The sequence below is a fragment of the Sus scrofa genome, chromosome 1 (assembly GCF_000003025.6).
Source record: "Sus scrofa isolate TJ Tabasco breed Duroc chromosome 1, Sscrofa11.1, whole genome shotgun sequence".
NCBI classification, from domain to species: domain Eukaryota; kingdom Metazoa; phylum Chordata; class Mammalia; order Artiodactyla; family Suidae; genus Sus; species Sus scrofa.
In genome coordinates, this window is record NC_010443.5 from 53,373,273 (window position 1) to 53,392,180 (window position 18,908).

Below are 18,908 nucleotides of genomic sequence, written 5' to 3' on the forward strand. Positions count from 1 at the left end.
CAATCTCTTTCCTTCCCCAACCCTCCTCCAAGCAGTTTCATCTACTTTAAAATGACTTCTCTCAATTAAGAAGCAAATAGGACTAGTTTGTATTTAATGAAGTCTTCACAGAAACTTTTCATTTAGCCTATTAAACAATAATGTATTACACAATCCTTCTGTAAGAATGAACTGCACTTGGGTCCAGAGAAATTAGAGCTTGATATTATATGTTCATATGTGTGCATGCCTGCTTTTGTTGAAAGGTATTATGGTTAAGATGCCTCTGAAAAACACATCATGATTCTAAATTCTTTTCTTGCTTTTTCTTTTTTGGGCCATACGAGTGGCATATGGAAGTTCCCAGACTAGGGGTTGAATCGGAGCTGCAACTTGGGATCTGAGCCACATCTGTGACCTACACCACAGCTCATGGGAACACCAGATCCTTAACCTACTAAGCAGGGCTAAGGATCGAACCCATATCCTCAGTTTGTAAACTGCTGAGCCACAATGGAAACTGCTAATTTTATTTTATAATATTATTCTTTGGTAATTTATACTAGTGTAACTCTATCATACAATGCTTCTTCTTTTTAAAAAAAAAAAAAAAACTCACTGGAAATTAAACTATGGAATATCCCATTAAATGAAGGTGCTGAATGACTGCACATAATCTGAAATTTTCACTATAACGTGCATATTTTCCTGCTTTTGCTTAAGTGCATTTAGGAAAAAAACATGTTTTATTCTAAAATTAACCTACTTCAGAATATGGCTTGAAATGATTCTGAGTCTACTATGATATATCTTGATGAGGAAATATTTATCAAGATTTAAAATCATTAGGATAGAAATGTTCTGTTCATGGGAACAGAGTAAGACCTGAAATGTCCATGTAGCAAACCATGCAAAATATTAATGAATACTGTTTTAGAAAGATATAATCTCAGATGATAAATATAATTTTTAATGAAAGCATTAGTAAAAGAGGGATGTTACTTGCCTAAAACATTATATTTCCAGTCAATATGGTTCACACCATTTCAGGTCTTAATTTTGTTTTTAAGCAGGCTTTACTGTTTTACTCTTATACATTCAGTTCTACATTATTATCTTAAAATAAAGTCAACTAGTGGAAAAGTAGTTCCTTTGGTCTGTTCTCTCTCATGAATCCAAGTAGCTTCTTCTACTTGGGCTAATCTAAGTCTTAAGCACTGGGAAAGAAAAAAAAAGAGCCAAGCAATCCTGGATTACAGTTATTTGAAATTATTTCTAGTTCTTCAAACCACCTCTGTCTTCTTCCTTTCCTAAACCAATTACTAAATCCTACCTTTTAATATAATAGGTCCTGTAAAAATAAAAAAGTTATTAATTTTTTGCTGAGTTCTCTTTCTTCTCGTAAAACTGGGATCATACTCAGCCTAGTGATGACCTCACAGTTTTAGGTCTGTGACGGAATAATAGCTGAACATTTAAGTGTCGTGACTACAGAATCATGTTACCTTATCAATAGGCCTGGAAATTCTAATTTTGTCTTAATATTTAGTTATGAATACAAACTCTACAGTACAGAAGGTTTTTAAAACATAAGGAAAATGTTAATTAACATTCCAGTCTATAACTCTTTAAATGAAAAAAACAAACAAAAAAACCAAAAAAAACCCAACTTTATCCTATTAAGTGTCACCATATGGATATGGTTTTTTAAAAAAAGTCTCCCGGCCACACTGATTATGAAATGAGAATTTTTAGGCCTAAATAGAGCTCAAAATTATAGCCAGCTCTCTGGACGGCTGGCTGTCCTGTTTCTGGGGTGTTTTGCATGACTTCCCAAGTGCTCCTAACATGTCCCCAGTTGGAGGATCTCTTTCCTGCCTCCCCTTTTACCCACCCTTCCTCAGGAGAAGGGATCCTAGCTCTACATCAGGAGTGCCAAGGCTCTGTTATTCTTCCTGGATGTCAAAGAGTTGGGATATAAATAACCTTTCATCAACAGGTCTACCATCTCATGAGACATATTACCCTAAAAAGTTCTTTATGCATAAAGCTGTAGAGTACACAAAATGTTTACTCCTTTTATTAATGTTCCTTTAAATACTGTACACTAAGTAGGTTTAGAGGCAGTTCTATATTAAAATGAATTAAAAAAAATTTCCAGGTTGACTACATCTTGTAGGAACTTCTGAAACAAAAGAGAAAACAAAAATGCACTGTTATGTAAAATACTTTAATGAACATTTACCCTGAACACGTACTTGTCGTTCTAGATCCTGAATTTTTTTGGCATCAGCTGCTTTTTCTTTTAAACGTATCTTCTGCTGAATAGATGGATTTCCAGATTCAGCTTTTAGCTTCTCAACCTGTCAATAAGTAAAGACCATGTTAAGAAGCACATTTAAAACAGAGCAGAGAAACCCCAGGAGGGAAGCATAATGGCAGTACATTCATTCACTTGTTAAATCCCAAAAAGGGTACTGCGTTGAAGAAACGGAGGGCAAACAAGACAAGCCAGGGTGCTGCTTTCATGGTGCTTATGCCCTAATGGAAGGAGACAGTTGATAAGCTAATAAAGTAAATCAAAAAGTAAATAAAATAACTTCTGAGGCTGGCAAGTGCTATGAAGAACATAAAGTGAAGGAATGAGAAGAAAGAGTCAGAGGAAGGCAGACTGGTAGCCATTTTTAAGAGGTCAGAAGGATCTTTCTGGGGCATAGAAATCTGAGCTGAGATTCGAATGAGGAGAGAGACCGAGGCCAGAGCACGCTACGCCAAGGCAACCATGGAATGAACTTGGCACGTTCAAGAACCAGAGGGAACTGGTGTGGTTGGAGAGTGACTCGGAGGAGTGTAGAACAGATGGGGCTGGAGACACAGGCAGGGATCAGACCATATGCGGTCTTCAAAGGCTGTGATAAGAAGCTTGGATTTACAGTTGCCCTGTCCCTTAGTAACCATAAAGCACTGGTTCCAGGACCCTGGCAGATACCAAAATCCAGGGGTGCTCAAGCCCCCTGTATAAGATGGTGTAGTATTTACATATAACCTACAGACATACTCTCATAAACCTTAAACCATTTCTAAATTACTTATAATATCTAATACAATGTAAATGCTGTGTAAATAGTTGCTAGGCACCGCAAATTCAAGTTCTGCTTTTTGAACTGTTTTTTTTTCTTCCCCCCAATATTTTCTAACTACAGTTGGTTAAATCTGCTGATAAGGATCTCATGGATAAAGAGAGCAGACTGGATTCTCAGTCTAATTTAAAATAGATTACCCTGGGAGCTCCTGCTGTGGTGCAATGGGGTTGGCAGCATCTTGGGCATGCTGGGACACGGATTCAATCCCCAGCCCAGAACAATGAGTTGAAGATCTGACATTGCTGCAGCTGTAGCTTAGGTCACAGTTGAGGCTTGGATCTGATCCCTGGCCTGGGAGCTACATATACTGCAAGGTGGCCAAAAATGATAAATAAATAAATAAATAAATAAATAAATAAATAAATAAATAGACTATCCAGGAGCTTCCACTTTGGTGCAGTGGGTTAAGAATCTAACTTCAGTGGCTCAGGTTGCTGCAAAAGCATGGGTTCAATCCCTGGCCTGGGAACTTCCACATGCCTCGGATGTGGCCATAAAATTGAAAAAAAAAGTTAAATAAAAAAATAAACTACCAAATAAACACAAACCAAAGGCAAATAGGCCATTTTAATTAACAGAATTTAGAGTATTTATTCAATGACCCTTACAAGGCTATGTGGGGGTGCTGATGATAATAGGGTTCATCTATAGAAATACATTCTGAAATGATCTAGTACCTCAAGTTTCAGTTTCTCGATTTCTTCATTTGCTTCTTTAAGCCGAAATGCATCTTTATCCAGAAGTTCCTGATTTTCAGCATACCACTGTAATCTTTTTTGCAGGCGACTGATTTCTTGTTTATGTGTTTCTTCTAAAATTTTTATTTCATATAATTTTTCACCTATAAGATAAAGTAACTCAATAACATGATTGTAATTTTTCAAATTATGGAAGTAAACTAAAAGATTCTAAATGAAAACCAATGCCTGTCTAATGAAAGTTTTATGAAAAAAAAAATCAGAGGCAAAAAACAACTGGGGTATGCAAGATTGCATCTAGTTTAGTGTTTTAGTAAGGAAGATGATGGTTGTGTTCCCAGTCCGAATCCTCAAACTTGTAGCAAAGTTGGTAAATAGAAATTTTTGATATATCAATTGTTTTCCCATGGACTTTCATTATCAAAGTAAAGTTGTTCCTATGAAAATAAGTGCTGGGTTCAAAAGACAGTAAAAATGAAGAATTTCTATAATTATATCAAAAAGGAACAACGGCAAACACTAGAGAGTTCTTACCATGAATGACTTTATTTAACACAACAACCATTATGATGGGAACTATTGCTGTTATTCTGTTTTACAGACAAGGAAAGTAATTTCTTAAAAACAAGGAAGTGGATTTTATTGTGCACATCTTACACTGAAGACCGAGATATCACAGAGGAAAGATCCTTACTTTGGCTCCTCTGATTCACCTTTCTAGTCCTGGGTTCTGCCAGCCTGGGCTCCAATCCACAGGTGTATCCAATAACATGCTCATGAAACACACCTAAGCGGCCTCTCTCCATTTACTTCTGAATCTCTCCATCTGTCAGGACCCAGCTCAAATGCCACTCCTCTCTGCAACCCTTATTATTAGCACCCTCATGGTTATTTCTAGTTTTTTTAGTATCTGCATTCTTATCTTACTCTTCTTTGCTTTCCCTGGTGGGGTACACCATATCCATCCCTGTGTTTTCTACAAACACAGTGTAGTATTATTTGTTCATTAGTAAACACTTGAGCGTTTACATTTCAGGCCCGGGGCTAAAAAGAGAAGCCATGCTCTGGAAGGTCACAGTCTAGCTGGGATGACTATAAACAACTAAACACACAATGCCATGAATTCAGAATAATCCCTGATTTTTTCTAATCTTGCAATTATTGCTGCTAAAACCAATCAAATGCACATACCTATTAATAACTTTCTTAAAAAGTTTCTGGGGAGTTCCCGCAATGGTGAATGAATGTGACTAGGAACCATGAGGTTGCGGGTTCGATCCCTGGCCTTGCTCAGTGGGTTAAGGATCTGGTGTTGCTGTGAGCTGTGGTGTAGGTTGCAGACACGGCTCAGATCTGGTGTTGCTGTGGCTCTGGTGTAGGTAGGCCTGCAGCTATACCTCCAATGAGACCTCTAGCCTGGGAACCTCCATATGCCATGAGTGCGGCCCTAGAAAAGACAAAAAAAGAGAGAAAAGTTTCCAAAATTACAATACACTTCAAAGAATAGCATTTTGATTATACTACCCGATTGCATTACTTAAACTCAAGATGAGAACAGTTAGGAGAAAAAAGACTGAGCTCAGTCCTTACCTGTGGCATAAGCAATCTGGTCTTTGGCTTGGTCTCTCTCTTTCTTCATTTTTTCCAAGTCTACTTCAAGAGCTTGTTTGTCCTGCTTCAGTCTTTTAATGTCCTCCAATAAACTGTTTTTTTCTTTCTTGATATTCATATAAATATGAAAGCAAATTATTTCCAACCACAACAGCCTGTGGCATAGTCTTTCTTTCACCCAATTCATTGTAAATACTGCTAATTATTTTTTCCTAAATTTTAGCTCTGGTTTTACCACCGATCCCTTCCAAATGATTAGGAGCTCCCCAAAGCCCACTAAAATGGTTCTAATCATCTCACTCAGCACAGTCTCAAAGCCCTTCCAATCTCATGTTCTCATTTCTTCTTATTACAACCTCCTAACTACTCTGCCCCTCCCACCCTCAGAACCAAGTCGCTTCTCACTGTAGTCAGAGGAGTTGTTTTCAAGAGTCAGTAAATATAACTCCTCTGCCTGGAACTCTCTGGAGGCTCCCACCCCTCCTAGGGGAAACCTGAAGTCCTTGCCAAGATGACTTCAGTGTCGCATAACCCAGCCCTGCCCACTTCAATGACATATCTCCTGCAAATCTTCACCCTCATGCTCCAGGCCAGCTGCAAAGACCTCCTGGCTATTCTCTGAACCTACTCAGCAAGTTCCTACCCCCAGGTGACTGCCTTACTGCTTCCTGTGCCTACAGCTCTGCTCCCACATGGCAAGGTGGCTTGCTCCTTCACTTGATCAAGATTTCTGCTCAAGTGAGGCCCCAGAAAGGCCTTCCCTGACCATGCTTTCTAAACAGAAATATCCATCCTGGCACCCAGGGGTGTTGCGTTTTCTTCTCACACACTCATCACCACCTGACATGGTATATATATTTACTTGAATGTGGAATTTTATTTTGTTCATCCTTGTATCACAAATGAAAGTAAAAAAAAAAAAAAAAAAAAGAACTTGGCACATCATAAAAGTTAAAAAAGCACTCACTGTGCTTCCTAAATTTGAGAGGTCATCTCTTGGATAATTCCTAAAAAATTCTTAGCCATTACCTTCGAAAAATATTTAAACTATAGCATCTCATGTTTCTACTTTCCATTTCTCTATTTTTCTGTTTCAGTATAAGTTCCTAGATCTATCATCTAGTTTACCATTTTCTCTTAGTTGTATACTATTATCTAACTTTTCTGCTTATTTTTTTAATTTTCAGGAGTATTTCCAGAGCTCTGTTTATTTTCCTCTGAATGTGCCTCGTCTGTTTTATTCTTTCCTCACACTGAATTTCTCACTTATTCTGTATATTTAATCATTTCAAGTCTATTTTATAGTCTACTCAGTTATTCTATTGGGATTCTAATCCTGCTGTTTATTAAGCCACCCCATGTCTACTCATGGGGGAGTGGTTGTTTCTCTGGGTTTTGTAATTCTGCATTGTGAGTGTACTGCCAGCAGAATTTTATCTGCAGGAATACTGCGTGGAGTTGGGTTAATGTCAGATACCCTTAAGAGTTGTTTTGCATCAAAAAAAAAAAAAAAAAAAAGGAGTTCCCGTCGTGGCGCAGTGGTTAACGAATCCGACTAGGAACCATGAGGTCGCGGGTTCGGTCCCTGCCCTTGCTCAGTGGGTTAACGGTCCGGCGTTGCCGTGAGTTGTGGTGTAGGTCGCAGACGCGGCTCGGATCCCGCGTTGCTGTGGCACTGGCGTAGGCCGGTGGCTACAGCTCCGATCCAATCCCTAGCCTGGGAACCTCCATATGCCGCGGAAGCGGCCCAAGAGATAGCAACAACAACAACAACAAAAGACAAAAAGACAAAAAAAAAAAAAAAAAAAAAAAAAAAGAGTTGTCTTGCATCTGTTTCTTCTATATACACTAGAGGTGATCATTGACTTAGATCCACAGTTTTTACTTTTTTTTCGAAGTTTGAGCACGACCAACCCTTGCAGGTAGTGTCAATTCAAATATTAAAACACAAATGAAGGCAGAAGGGCTGACATTCATACTAAACAATCAGTGGAGCACTGAGCAGAGGACACCTTCCCTACGTATCTACACACCAAGATGGGACAGAACAACTCAACATTTCAGTCCCTTCTGGAGGTGGGTGGATTTTTTCCTAGTCCACGGTTTTACTGAAGGATATGGCCCTTTGAAGTCCTGGGATCCCATCTCCACTCAGCTGTTAAAGCTCAGGGCCCATGGTTACTGAACTGGCAGCCTAGGAGCAATGCTTACTGCTAGGTTTGAATGCTTGTTCATTATTCACCCTTAGAAATTCCCCTTACTTTCTTGAGAGCTGTGGTATGCATTTAAAATATGTTTATTATATTTTAGCCAGCATTTTTCTGGTGATTTCAGTGGCAGTTTAGTTTCCTATTTGTCAGAAAAGTGTGTTCAAAACAGCACTTTTAAAAGGTCATTAATAACAGCCTTCAAATGAAGCTAATGCTATGCTTGAAACCTCACCATGTTTTCCCAAGCTTTCATAAAATAGAGCAATATTAATCTTTCCTAACTTGTAATTTTTCAGGCCTACTGACAAGTGAGGGCGTCCGATCATTTATCCCTTCTTTCTACTCACCTGCCTGACAATCTCTTCATTCTCTATATACACATATCTTAAGAAAGTTCTCTATTTTCTTTTTCTTTTAGTCTTTTTAGGGCCACACCCACAGCACATGGAGATTCCTAAGCTAGGGGGTCGAATTGGAGCTACAGCTGCCGGCCTACACCACAGCCACAGAAATGCTAGATCTGAGCTGCGTCTGTAACCTACATCACAGCTCACAGCAATGCCGGATCCTTAACCCACTGAGCAAGTCCAGGCATCAAACCTGCATCCTCATGGGTACTAGTTAGGTTCATTACTGCTGAGACACAATGGGAACGCCAAGAACATTCTCTAATCGATTCATATTTGTAGCTGTGTTTTATCTACTACAAAAATCTGTAAGACATCAATTATTACACCCTGGCATGTTTAAATTTCTATGTAACTTAAGTTTATATAATAAATTTCTAATTAAAAAGTGGTATGTAATTGGAAATTTTCTGATTTTCATATTCATTCAAATAGACTGGAAGGAAGGGCTTTTTAGTGGAGTGTTCCAGGGGTTCTTAATGGGCAGGAGTGAGGACAGCTAACCCTCGCCCTCGCACAGGAGATGTTTGGAAATGCAGCAGTGGTTCTGAGGCTACAGTGACTGCTGTGAGCACAGTTCCTGGGGACAGCAATGATAATCATGCGATGCATAAAACTGTCCTGCTTAAAAGAGAATTAAGCTACTCTAAATTCCCAAGCTTCTCCCATTGATAAATACCACTTCAGAAAATTCTAGGCCATATTCTTTATAATTCATTTCAATAAAATGAAAGAAAAAAGTTATGAAGCAGCTATTGCATTTCAGCTTTGTGTTAGACACGCTAGATACAAATAGCTAAAGATACAGCCTCTGCCCCCTAGAAGGGTACAGTCTACTTAAGAAGACAGGGAAAACTAACTTTTTAAGGCCGACAATTGTCTTCAAATTACTTTCCTATTTTAGCTGTACATTTCCAGGGAGGAATTTGTTTGAAGTAAGGTATACATGCCCTAAATAAGATTATGCCTCCAATACGGCTCCACGTGATAAATGCCCAATGAGAGGCTGGATTATAAAGAGAATACCACCTAAAACCAGAATTACATTGTTTCCTCTATATTAAGGTCATGTATCCCAGTGCTAATCTTAGATATTTAGTTGGTATGAAATCTATGAACAGATTTTATTCATAAATTACCAAAACAGACCCTTTTTTACACATGTGGGAATTATTATGACAATCTCTACTATCGCTAACAGTTGAAATCCTTATGCAGCTTACCTGTGCCACCCGTAGTTCTGCTAACAGGTCTGTAAAATTCTGGTTTCTGGCGGGCTCCGAATCTTCCACTACGTGAGACAGGAAACGATTTTTGTGCATCTGTTCTCTGATTTATTTTCAAAATAAAAGAATATTTTTGTATTACAAAGTACTCCTTTTGATACAAAACACTCGATTTTTTTCTTTTTTAAACCACAAGGTGCTGCCACTTGATGTGGGATCTTAGTTTCCAGACCAGAGATTGAACCTGAGCTGCAGCAGTAAAAGCCCAAAATCATAACCACTCAACCACCAGGGAACTTTCCCAGAAATTCAATTCTTAAACATTAAAAACTTTTTGCATGTTTGAACTAGTGAGTCATTTAAGATAAAAAGTTCATTTAATCTAAATAAAATACTATGATACTAAAGGAGGAGTACACTTTAAAGGAAATGTTTATGTATCATCTAAAAGAATTGAAACCCTAAGAGTACTGGTTTATTTGTAATATAAAAATATTTCCTGCCAATTCTCAGAGATTAAAAAAAACCCAACATCCCAGGAAGCCTTATGGCATTTCCCATCACATCATTCTAGACTCCTTTCTGAGAAATACAAATTGCCAATCATACCCATGGAAACTAACAAATAAAACCAGATAGTCTACTACTGGTACTTTGGGATCAATTTTTCTGTTTTTTTTTTTTTTTTCCCCCAGAGACATTATACAAAGAGTTTAGAAATTCAGGTATGATCATCTAACCCTGATGTACTAAAGGTACCGTTTATTTCATTGTGAAAATTCACTTTGATCTTTAGGTTTGGATCCTGGAATAGATCTTCTCTTTTGAAAGCCAATATAAGATGTGAAATTTTAAAATACCTTACTGATGCATCTAGGAAGAAAGTAGACGCAAATACCTTCATGCATCAGAACTGTGCAGCTTATCAGCCTTGGCTTGGGGTCACACTTACCAGGATAAAGGGGTGTCCCTCCAATTTACATAAAGTGCCCTCATTTGCTAACTCGTATATTTTCAAGCTTTGTCCGCTACAAGATGTGCCTTGTTCTATTCTTCATGAAAGATCAGTGTGTGCCAACAGAAGTCCTGCCTCTTATGCCCTGAGTTATCTTACCAAAAAATGGAAGAAGTATGTAATTAGATAACATACATGACATTTGCAGCCAAAGAAGTTTCTTCTAACACTGTTCTACTTGAGTTTTTAGGTGCTGAGGTGAAATGCATAGAGGCAGCTACTCCCTAAAAGACAATACCCTGGCTTGCCCGTGTTTGTTGGTTTGGCTTTTTCACTTGGTATGCTAGAGATGGATGTAGTAACATCCCAAAGACCTTACAGTCTGAAGTATGACTGATTCATAAGTAGGTGCTGGTGCGCCATCAGCCCGCCCTGGTGAGTGTGGGTTTTAACAACTCATAGGTTCTCGTCGCTGGAGAAATGTGCTGGCCAAACAGCAGCCCTTGCCCCCTGGCCCAGAGGATACCCCACCCAGTTTCTGGAAGCACACCTCTGCCAGTGACTGGCTGGCTTACAGGGTACAAAAGGCTGCCTCCCACTTGCCTCAAGTGGGGACCAGCTCTGCAGTGCAATCTGTTCTCTGAGCTGAAACCACATTCTTACTCACCTCCCACCTCTCGCTTCTCATGCTCCCCCTCTCCTGAGAGTTATCTTCCAGGAAATCACCTCCACGAGGATGCCCACCCCAGGCTCTACTGTATGAATCTGACTTAAGACACTAAATAATACTATATATATTTTTTTACTATTATTACTAAAAGCACTATTACAGAGATTTACTGCCTAAATATTTAGGCTTAGGAGAAATATTCAATTTCCTGAAACTGATGTCTAACTCAAACATGAATATGCTGAAAATACCAAAGTATGTACTAGTCATCTAACACCAAAAGAAAATCCATTGAATATTAAAAATATAAAAGTTATAAAACTGTACAATTAAAAAAATTAAGTATAACTAAATGTATTATTAATGTAACAATAAACTTCTTAGAAATAGTCTTAGCAGATCTGGTTGTAAGAATTCGGAAAGGACTTACTTTAAGGAAGCTAACTCGCTGAATAAACTCTGGTTTTCCTTGAACATTTGCTCCTTATTTTTCTTGTTTTGTTCTTGGAGCTCTTTCACTTGATTATATAATTTTTCATTTTCCTTTTTATAAACAGAAAATTACATTTTGGTTAAAAGTTCAGTAGTACTTACATAAGTATATATGCCTATAAAAGGGACATCCTTGAAACATTTTTTAAGTTTTTTTTTTTTTAAATTCCCTCAGTTTTTACACAAGCAGAATCTCTTTCAAACACTTTGGATTGTCTCAGAAGAAAACTTGTTATCTAAAAACAATTCTTTCCAAACTGCTCAAAATCCTTAGTTTAAAAAAAAGCTGCAAAAATCCTCAAAGTTTAACAGCCTGTCGGTATAATGTACTGCATTTCACAGGAGTGAACGAGTGAGTGGCTGCAGGAATAACATCCTGACTTCGTATGCCAGGGATGGAAAGACCAGTGGGACTGTTTGCACCCTCTTTTTTTCTGTTTTTGGCTTGTCTTTCTGTGGTGAAGTAACTGGATGTAGCCACAGAGGGTATTCATGCTTGTTTCTGGAACTTTCTGTGAGCATGGAGTTAGAGAACTGGGTGTTTCTGGAATATCAGGATGAGGCAGAGCAGATATTAGACCCAGAACAGGAACTTGAATTAAAGAGAGACAAAAGCAGAGGGATCAGAAAGAAAGAACCCATCTGTGGTTAGTTGCTCTGGCTCATTAACCTCTTTAAAATCAAGAATCTGATGAAAAGCAAAAACCTTTGAGGATCTAATGAAAACTAGGAACCATCTCACCATGTCTGGCATAGTGCCTGACAGAGAGTCTATGCTTAATTATCTGCAGAATTAATGAAATCAGGAAAATACATACATACATAGACACAAAAATTTTCTGTTATCTTTGTGGGAGTGGGTGATTGGCATACTCATAGCTCTGTGAAATCCTCTTTAAACCCATGCTCTATATAGCAAGCTCAGAACAGCAGGCAAAGGGTTTGAAAGGTCCTCGCTAACTTCAGGGCAGGGTGACCTGCAAAATCAGAACTGTTTCATTTACAGCAAAAACTGTAATCTTTGATGTGGTAATACTTTCTCTGGATGTCCTCAGAATGAAAATGCTTGTTATTGGTAGGCTGGACGGTTAGGCTATTGTCAAAAGAGAAAAAGGTAATGAGATAGGAGAAAGGGAGGGAAGTAAAAAAAAAAAGGGCAGGGGAGGATGTGGGGAAGAACCTAAAACAATCTCAGGCTGGAGCTCGCCCTACGTGTCCTGGCTGACTGTCAGGTCAACATCACCAGGGTTCCATCATCACACAGAACAAATTTATGGCTTCCAAGGACACATGCATTTTCCCCCATTTATTTCAAATTTTTTCGCTCTCAGGATACCAGCAATTGATGTCAGATTCATATTTCTGTATGTAATATCAAAACTAGCCAATGTTACCTACTGAAAAAAATTATAGAAAACTAAAGAAAAATAGGACAGTTTCTAAGGAAATATGGCTCTTAAAATTAGTAATAGGCAACATGCATTAACTGGTTACTGTATGGAAGGCACTAAGAGGTTGGTCTGCACTGTTTTATTTTAATTTCGCAACCATCTTATGGGATAGGTACTATTATCCTCATTCCCATTTCACAGATGAGGAAACTGACTGAGAGAGGGGAAGTGATTTGCCTAAGGCTGCACAGCATGCATCAAAGTCTAAAACCAAAGTTTTTTTTGTTTGTTTGTTTGTGTTTTTGGTCTTTTTGCCTTTTCTAGGGCCACTCCCATGGCATATGGAGGTTCCCAGGCTAGGGGTCCAATCAGAACTGTAGCTGCTGGTCTACGCCAGAGCCACAGCAATGCAGGATCCGAGCCTCATCTGCAACCTACACCACAGCTCACGGCAACACTGGATCCTTAACCTACTGAGCAAGGCCATGGATCAAACCCGCAACCTCATGATTCTTAGTCAGATTCGTTAACCACTGAGCCACGACGGGAACTCCTAAAGCCAAAGTTTTTGAATCCAGAACCCATCTTCTTAACCACTTTAATTCTGTCCATAAGAGATATGCACACTAGGTAAACTATTGCTTCCTCATATTGTCCGTATTCCCACTACCTGTTAAATGGACACAGAAATATTTCAAAATGACTTATTTTTTATAATCAAGAATCTCACAACAAGCTCACTATGTGCTGGGGAGCCATACCTGCTGATATCCCTGAAGAAGGGTCTCTTGTTCTTGTATTTCTTTTTGGATTTGCTTCAATTTTTCTTCAGTGACAGGATCAGTTATTTCTCCAAAATGCAACCACCTTTGCTTTTTGTTTGCTTCTTCAAAGCTACTTAACTTTGAGAAAAAGCAGAAATTGTTTTATTTGGGCAAAGAAACGATGAAGCGAGGCATGAGGAAGAATAAAAGAAAATTCAAGGTGCACAGACCTAACACTGTATATAATAACCACACTGGAATCAATATAACATCAACTACAGTTAAAGCCTTACAGCGATGTTTTGTGCTGATGGTTCTGATGATGGAAATAACTCAAACGCTATAGAGTGTCACTTTCTGAATCTAGACCTTCTATAGCATTGTCTCTGAAACTCTTGCCTACCTTGAAGGTCACAGTGAACCAAGGGATTTGTATTCAAAAAGGACTGCTAACAAGGAAACTGTCAAAATGAACCAATTTAAACTTTGATTTTCTCTCCAGGGTTTGATTTAGGCTCTTCTGTAAGGAGGCACTCTGGGGAGCCATGCTCATGTTTTACACAGCAAATACATCAAGTAAAACAGCTCCAGGATAGAGGATGACAATGCTCTCAGTGGGGGTACAAGTTCTTTTTTAATACATAAAAGGAAAAATAGGATGATATATCTGTTTAGTACCTTGGCTTGAAGAATATAATTGTCTTGATTCAACCTGAAGAGTTCCTTTTCCTGTTGTCTCTTTAGTTCCTCCATTTTATTTTCCAGTTCTCTCTCTTTTTCTGAGAATGTAACCTTAATTTGCTCAATTAGGGCTTGTGCACCCCTCCACTTTTCCTCTGCTTCCTGAACTCTTCTAAACATAATCAGTTCTGTCTCTTTGTTCCCACCATGATATCCTGAAGAATCCTTTTAATTATACAGAGTTACATATTAGATTCAAACACAGATGGTTAGGAAAAACAACAACACCACCACCACCACAAACATGCAAAAATTACATGGTTAATAATATTCTACTATACAAGATCAATATATGTTCAATAAGAGTGAATGCTACCCAATGCAAAAGAGATTTCATATATTTCATTATTCATAATTTAGTTTCAATATATAATTATAGAACATTAAAAAACTTTATGAATATTATTTTGAACTTCAATACCTACATTCTGAAACTGAACACAGCAATCAGATTCTGTGGGGCCTTCAGATTTCTCAGGAGGAGCCAGACAACTTTCAATTTGGGGAGATGGTTTACCCAAAACTGCAGACTTGATGAGTTTTGTTCCAGATAAGATTTCTAAATAATGTAAACAATGGGTAAAAGCACCACAAATACAAACTTAACTTGAGTGTGTATTCAACAATTATGTAACAGAAAGTACTAATACAATCAGAATATGAAGTTAAATGAGGATCTCAATAGTCTGATGCCTAACAAATACTGCAATGCAGATGTTTCACTCAACTCAGAACTCCTGGCCATGATCAACATTCTCCTCAATTTGACACAGAAGGCTAACAGAGCTAAATAAAAGAGAGGAGAATGCAGCCTGCAGCCTGGGATTTCAGGTTTTACAACTTCTTTTTTTTTTTTTTTTTTTTTGTCTTTTTGCCATTTCTTGGGCCGTTCCCAGGCTAGGGGTCTAATCGGAGCTGTAGCTGCCAGCCTGTGCCAGAGCCACAGCAACACGGGATTCGAGCCGCGTCTGCAACCTATACCACAGCTCACTGCAACGCCGGATCGTTAACCCACTGAGCAAGGGCAGGGACCTCATGGTTCCTACTCGGATTCATTAACCACTGCGCCACAATGGGAACTCCATTACAACTTCTAAAAAAATTAATCTTTTAAATGTTCACAGCAATAACAAAAATATCTAAATGATCAAAGAGCATACAATAACTTTACAATGCATTTTCATCAGATTAAGTGTGCTTTCGAAGCACATTTTGTATATCAAGATATAGTATATTAAGATACAGTATCACTGGAATAATATAAATTACATGGAGACTATAACAACTAGTTTAAATTTGATTAAAAAATGATAATATGGCTATAATACCCTGAAAATATATGATAAATTAGAAAAAAATGTGACAAATGCGTACTCTAGTCAAATTTTCAGCTTTTAAAGTACCTTTCAAATCCCAAAGCAGTGGACATATTCTAAGGTCTATGCATTATTCAGTTAATAATAAAAAAAAAATTAAGGGAAATAGCTAGAAGAGATCTTAAAGCTTCAAATACTACAGATTCTGAACTGAATCCTCAGTAAACATTTATCTGACTGCCTTAGAGGTAAATGAAGAATTCCAAATTTATATAGTTAACATAATTTCTTCAAGACGCTAACTTTTCATCTTTTGTCTTTTCAGGACCGTGCCTGCGGCATATGGAGGTTCCCAGGCTAGGGGTTCCAATCAGACTTACAGCTGCCAGTCTATACCACAGCCATAGCAATGCAGCATCCGAGTCCTACACCACAGCTCATGGCAACACCAGATCCTTAACCCACTGAGCGAAGCCAGGGATCGAACCTGCAACCTCATGGTTCCTAGTCGGATTCGTTTCTGCTGTGCCATGAAGGGAACTCCGAAGATGCTAACTTTTTAAATGCAAAGGTTACATTTTCATTAAGGTGAAATACATGGTTATCAAAGATTTGGAAATATAGAAAAGTCAAAGGAGAAACAAGTTCCCAGTAGCACCTCACCCCAAGATTTCCTTGTCATCTTTGCAGGCATATGGGGGTATTCCCTTATAGAGTAGTTAATTGGACTGTTCGATATAGAAGCTTTTCTGGAGAAATTTCTTAAAGCATTCATAAAGGAGCTGTTTGAGTCATTGTAAAAGCAGGCATCAATCCTTCCAGGTCACTGGAGATCCATTAACATGGCCAGAGAATGGTGCGTGATCTGCTAGCACAGTGATTCTCCCTAGGACATGTCAGCCAAGAGTGTGGAAGGTAGTTCATGCTCTAGCTGCAGTTAGCCAATGCTCTTGTACTGGAATTCTTCCTTCCCCTGAGATCTTAATTGTGGTTTCTCTCAATAATTATTTGCAGTAATAGTAGATAGATGGTATCGTTCCCTTTTATACATGGAAGAGAACTTGCTTGAATATAAAATTCAAACATGAAAACACTGCAGAATTTGTAACCCTTCTTGAAAAAATACAATGGATTGAGAAAATTCAGTTGAATAAGAACCCAATCAAAATAATTCCAGAATGGAGAAGCGATGTTCTAAGGGACTGGTGAAAAGCACTCTGGCTCTGTAATAACTAGAACCAAGGTCCACATTCAAACCTGAAGGGAATTACATTTGCTAGAGAAGATATAATAAATACATCTTGAATGAGGAAGACTGCAAAAATGGGTCAGAAGCATGCAAGTGGGGGTTTTCCTATCTCAGATTTCACGGAAAAGAAAACTGTTAACGTATAAAATAGAAATGTGTAGTTAAAAACAACAAGGTTGTGGCAGCCTTTCAGAGGTTTTCATAATCTGCTTTCTGAAAGGGAGCTTTGGGGATGTACTATTTCTTAGGATGAAGTTTCTTCTTCTTCTTATAGATTTAAGTAAAACTAAATCTAATATTTTATTTTAAGAAGAACTAAAGTGCAATCCATGATTATAAAATGTTTTGTCCATGGGTCCACATGCCTGCCCTTCTCTGTCCTTCCCGCTTTCACCCTCACTTCCTTCTGTCTGAACAAGAACACACATTTGAGAAGCATGGAATGGGGCTCACCCAGTGTGACAGTTGTTTCTGGTTAAATTATTGCTTTCTTTTTACTCTTCTCTATTTTTGATTTAAATAATAAGCAACTATTCCTTTTGTGACAATAAAGTTATTAGTCTAAAAATAAAAATACCACAGTGAATAGCCAAAGAAAATTAATTTAGAATAAAAAGGAAAGCCACCACATGGCAGACATGACTAGCTACCAATCTCCTCTTCCTATTAACAGAAATCTAATTCTGCCTGGGATATCATCGTGCCACTTAAAAACACCCATCACCCTGGTCTCCACACAACTGGGGGGCGGGGGGTGGGGAACACAGGAGCAAAGTTCTGACCAGGAAGTTGAAAGCAAAAGTTTCCAACATGGGGCTTCCAGAAAAGTGACTACTTCTGATTAGGAAGCTGCTGAGTTAACTGGGATGGACATTTTACCTTTCAGCTCTCCTTCCGACAGGCCTTGAGGCTGTGGAGCCACCTTGTGACAAAGAAGACAAACGTCACTGACTAAGGATTTTGCAGCAGGAAAGAAGGGGTCTGCTTCCTTGCATAGCTGCACCAGCTCTGAACTGACTAGTCCTGGCTGCTTGGTTACATGAAAAGAGAAGCCTTTTAACTGTGTGAGCGACCGTCACTGGGCTTCTTTTTCATTGTAACCAAAGTTGGTCCCAAGTGAAGTCTTTAAACACTTATCTCTGTCTCAGAGATCCAACCTGGGACAAGTAACAACCATCCCAAAGGGATTCCAGTTCTCTGGAATACAACTAAAGTCACTCCAGGCAATTTTCCAATAAAAAGACAGAGATAAAAAAATCATACTTAATGGATAGTCTAATGAGAAAAAGTAGCTCAGGATAAAAACAGCCCGCCATGGTTCATTATTGTACTTTCAGTTCTAGTGATGTGTTTTATCTTTGGTTTGATAGTCACAAACACTATGAAATTTCAAAATAGGGAAAAATACTCATAAAGCTACTGCTGCCTTCATCTATCAACCTCTGTAGAATCCTCTCATTTCTTTTCCACCTAATGTGACATTACTTCTGCCTTCACTCTTAGTAATTTCCATATTCACACAGAACATCCCTTCAACCCCGTACACATCTCCTCTCTGCCCTGGATGCTCTCTCCCCCAATGATTCTCTAGGTCTTTTTCTACTACCAGTAATGCCCTCACTCTGGAATCTCAGTCTTAGGCATTTACTCTTTATCGACCCTACCTTCTATCTCATGCCCTTGGTACCTGATTCCCACAATCCTTTGGCCCCACTGGAACTCACTTTATGGGTCTGCCTGTTTCATACTGTACATATACCCTCAATGTCTTTTTTTCCTTCATGACTCAACTTAGCTTCCACATACCCTGATAGCCCCCTTCTTGCTCCTCTCTCAATTCACTGTGCTCATTTGGCCAAAAATACTCTTCTTGATAAATCCAGCTACACAACTATGCAACACCTGCAACTGTTGCAACTGTGCAGCAGAATGTGGCTGTGCATATACATGTGCACACACACACAAACCCTGCCTGGTCTCAACTAATATTCAGTCACTAACTTCAGGTAGATGCTTCCTGCTCTTTGTGGTCTAATTTTCCTCTTTTACATCTTCT

The 18,908-nt window shown here is 38.5% G+C and overlaps 1 protein-coding gene across 7 annotated transcripts in view; it reads right to left on the minus strand.

Annotated features, from left to right (window-relative positions):
* The window catches only part of CEP162 (centrosomal protein 162), a 110,037-nt gene that overhangs the window by 40,845 nt on the left and 50,284 nt on the right, over positions 1-18,908 (minus strand). For all 7 annotated transcript variants that reach the window (XR_002343389.1, XM_013992659.2, XM_013992660.2 and 4 more), the window contains 8 exons: positions 14,713-14,846; positions 14,225-14,452; positions 13,544-13,684; positions 11,330-11,442; positions 9,272-9,377; positions 5,411-5,537; positions 3,800-3,963; positions 2,238-2,342 (listed from right to left, as the gene is read on the minus strand). Coding sequence is in view for 6 of the 7 variants with exons in the window: in XM_013992659.2 (XP_013848113.1) it covers positions 2,238-2,342; positions 3,800-3,963; positions 5,411-5,537; positions 9,272-9,377; positions 11,330-11,442; positions 13,544-13,684; positions 14,225-14,452; positions 14,713-14,846 (1,118 nt within the window). In the remaining variant the exon portion in view is untranslated. The remainder of the gene's footprint in view (positions 1-2,237; positions 2,343-3,799; positions 3,964-5,410; positions 5,538-9,271; positions 9,378-11,329; positions 11,443-13,543; positions 13,685-14,224; positions 14,453-14,712; positions 14,847-18,908) is intronic.